General features: G+C 45.0%; 1 protein-coding gene across 1 annotated transcript in view; it reads left to right on the forward strand.

Moving 5' to 3' along the window:
* Positions 1-1,924, forward strand: part of LPO (lactoperoxidase) — a 34,503-nt gene that overhangs the window by 8,995 nt on the left and 23,584 nt on the right. The window contains exon 2 of the mRNA XM_019636603.1: positions 312-399. Coding sequence (XP_019492148.1) covers positions 312-399 — 88 coding nt within the window. The remainder of the gene's footprint in view (positions 1-311; positions 400-1,924) is intronic.

Below are 1,924 nucleotides of genomic sequence, written 5' to 3' on the forward strand. Positions count from 1 at the left end.
GATCACCAAGAACCAAAAAAATCCCACAGCCCAGTAGCCTGAGCCAACCTGAGTGGTCACACACCTTCTTAATTCCATCACTGGGTATTCTAGTGGACTCCGAAAGAGATTGGACTTTTTATTGGGAATCACAGAGTGTTCTTCCCATGCTTTTTGTCCTTGAGGATTCTTTGAAAGTTTCCTAATCTTGATCTTCTGCCTGCTCAGATTTGAGGGGTGAGGGTAATGGCTGAGAAAGAGGGAGATGGAAGCAGAGGACATCACAAAGGAGTGATGTCTGATACCTTGCTGCTTGCTCCTCCCCCTCCAAGCACAGGACACAAGGACTGTTGCCATCTCTGATGCTGTGAGCCAGGTCAAGGTTCAAGTCAACAAGGCCTTCCTGGATTCCCGGACCAGGTACGTGAGAAGCACACACACACCATACTTCCCTTCCTAGGTTTCCTGTTAACAACAAGCCCATCTAGGCCAGTCCTGACAAGCCAATGAACCAGAGCAATTATACAGCTTGCCTTTCCACCTCTCCACCTCGGAGCATGTGGCAATTACGAGTAATAGTCCCCAACTCCTAAAATCCTCATCCTGTAGGTTACCTTGAAGAGGATGTCTAATCTAATCCTATAAGCACTTTCTTCCACATGGCCAATGTTTCCTTAGGTCATATATCCCAGAGTCTCAGAATGCCTGTAGGTAGAAGTTCTCCATTTATTCAACTAATAATGACTGACTTAGATCAGGTCCTAGAAGCAGAACCTGAGACTTGGGTTCATGTGCAGGTGACCGATTAGGGAGCGNTTCTTGCCCTACTCAAGGAGTTGCATTCATTTGGCAGGTACTCAACACCTATTATATACCAACACTAGGCTTGGGTGCTGGAAAAACAAAAATAAATAGGAGGAACTCATGGCCTGATAGGGGAAACAGTGACATGAGATATGAGTAAAACAGAGTGGGAGGACAGAAGAAGGAATGGCCTAACTTTGCCTAGAGAAATCTGATACACTTCACAGAGATGGTGCCATTTGGCCTGGGTTTTGAAGAATGAATGAGTTTATCAGGCAGAGAGGGCATTGCATAGGAAAGAGTGTGAATGGTGGACCAGAGGATGGTGGACCAGCCTGGCATTTGAGAGGCAAGAGCTGTAGCTCTGCCGCCAGATAGTGCTTTATGTCCCAGGGAAGGCACCCGGCTTCACACCCAATTAAAGGGCTTGGGAGATGGTTTCTGCACGGAACATGATAACATCACAGAAGCCTCTTATACTCTGAAGCCCGATGTCCTCTACCCTCTGCCCTGCTTGGCTCTGGCTGCAAACAGTGTCCCTCAGGGATCTTTTTGCACGCCCTTTTCCAGTGACATGGCCTTGGATTGGCCTGGCTCTGCTTTTTGCTCCATATCCTTCCTTCACACCCGCCAAGAAAGCTGGCTGACACATGGAAAAGAATTCAGCTTTGGCCTTCAGGTTCCCCCTCCAACTTCCCAGTGAGGGGAATGTGAATGGTGTTCCAAGGATAGAAGAGGAGAAATGAGCATCTAAAGTTTTTTTCTTGTTCAGTTTTCTCAACTTTCATGTCTTTGACTACGATATGTTTCCTCCTCAGTCTATCTCAGATGATGTTTTTGTTTCATAGACTAACCTTTTACTTTTTGTTTGTATTATAAAATACATTAATCATTGAAAGAATAGTATAATGAAAACTTGTGTGCCCTCCAGCTCTCTTTAAAAAATCAAGGATATGATGGTTGCCAGGGGTTCGGAGAAGGGGGAAATGGGGAGGTGGTGTTGAATGGATATAGAGTTTCAGCTTTGCGAGATGAAATAGAGGCCTGTAGTGCTACAGTATGAATATACTTGTCACTACTGTGTGGTTAAAAATGGTTAAGATAGTACATTTTATGCTATGTGTTTTTACCACAATTAAAA

This window comes from Hipposideros armiger, unplaced genomic scaffold, assembly GCF_001890085.2.
Source record: "Hipposideros armiger isolate ML-2016 unplaced genomic scaffold, ASM189008v1 scaffold_29, whole genome shotgun sequence".
In the NCBI taxonomy this organism is placed as follows: domain Eukaryota; kingdom Metazoa; phylum Chordata; class Mammalia; order Chiroptera; family Hipposideridae; genus Hipposideros; species Hipposideros armiger.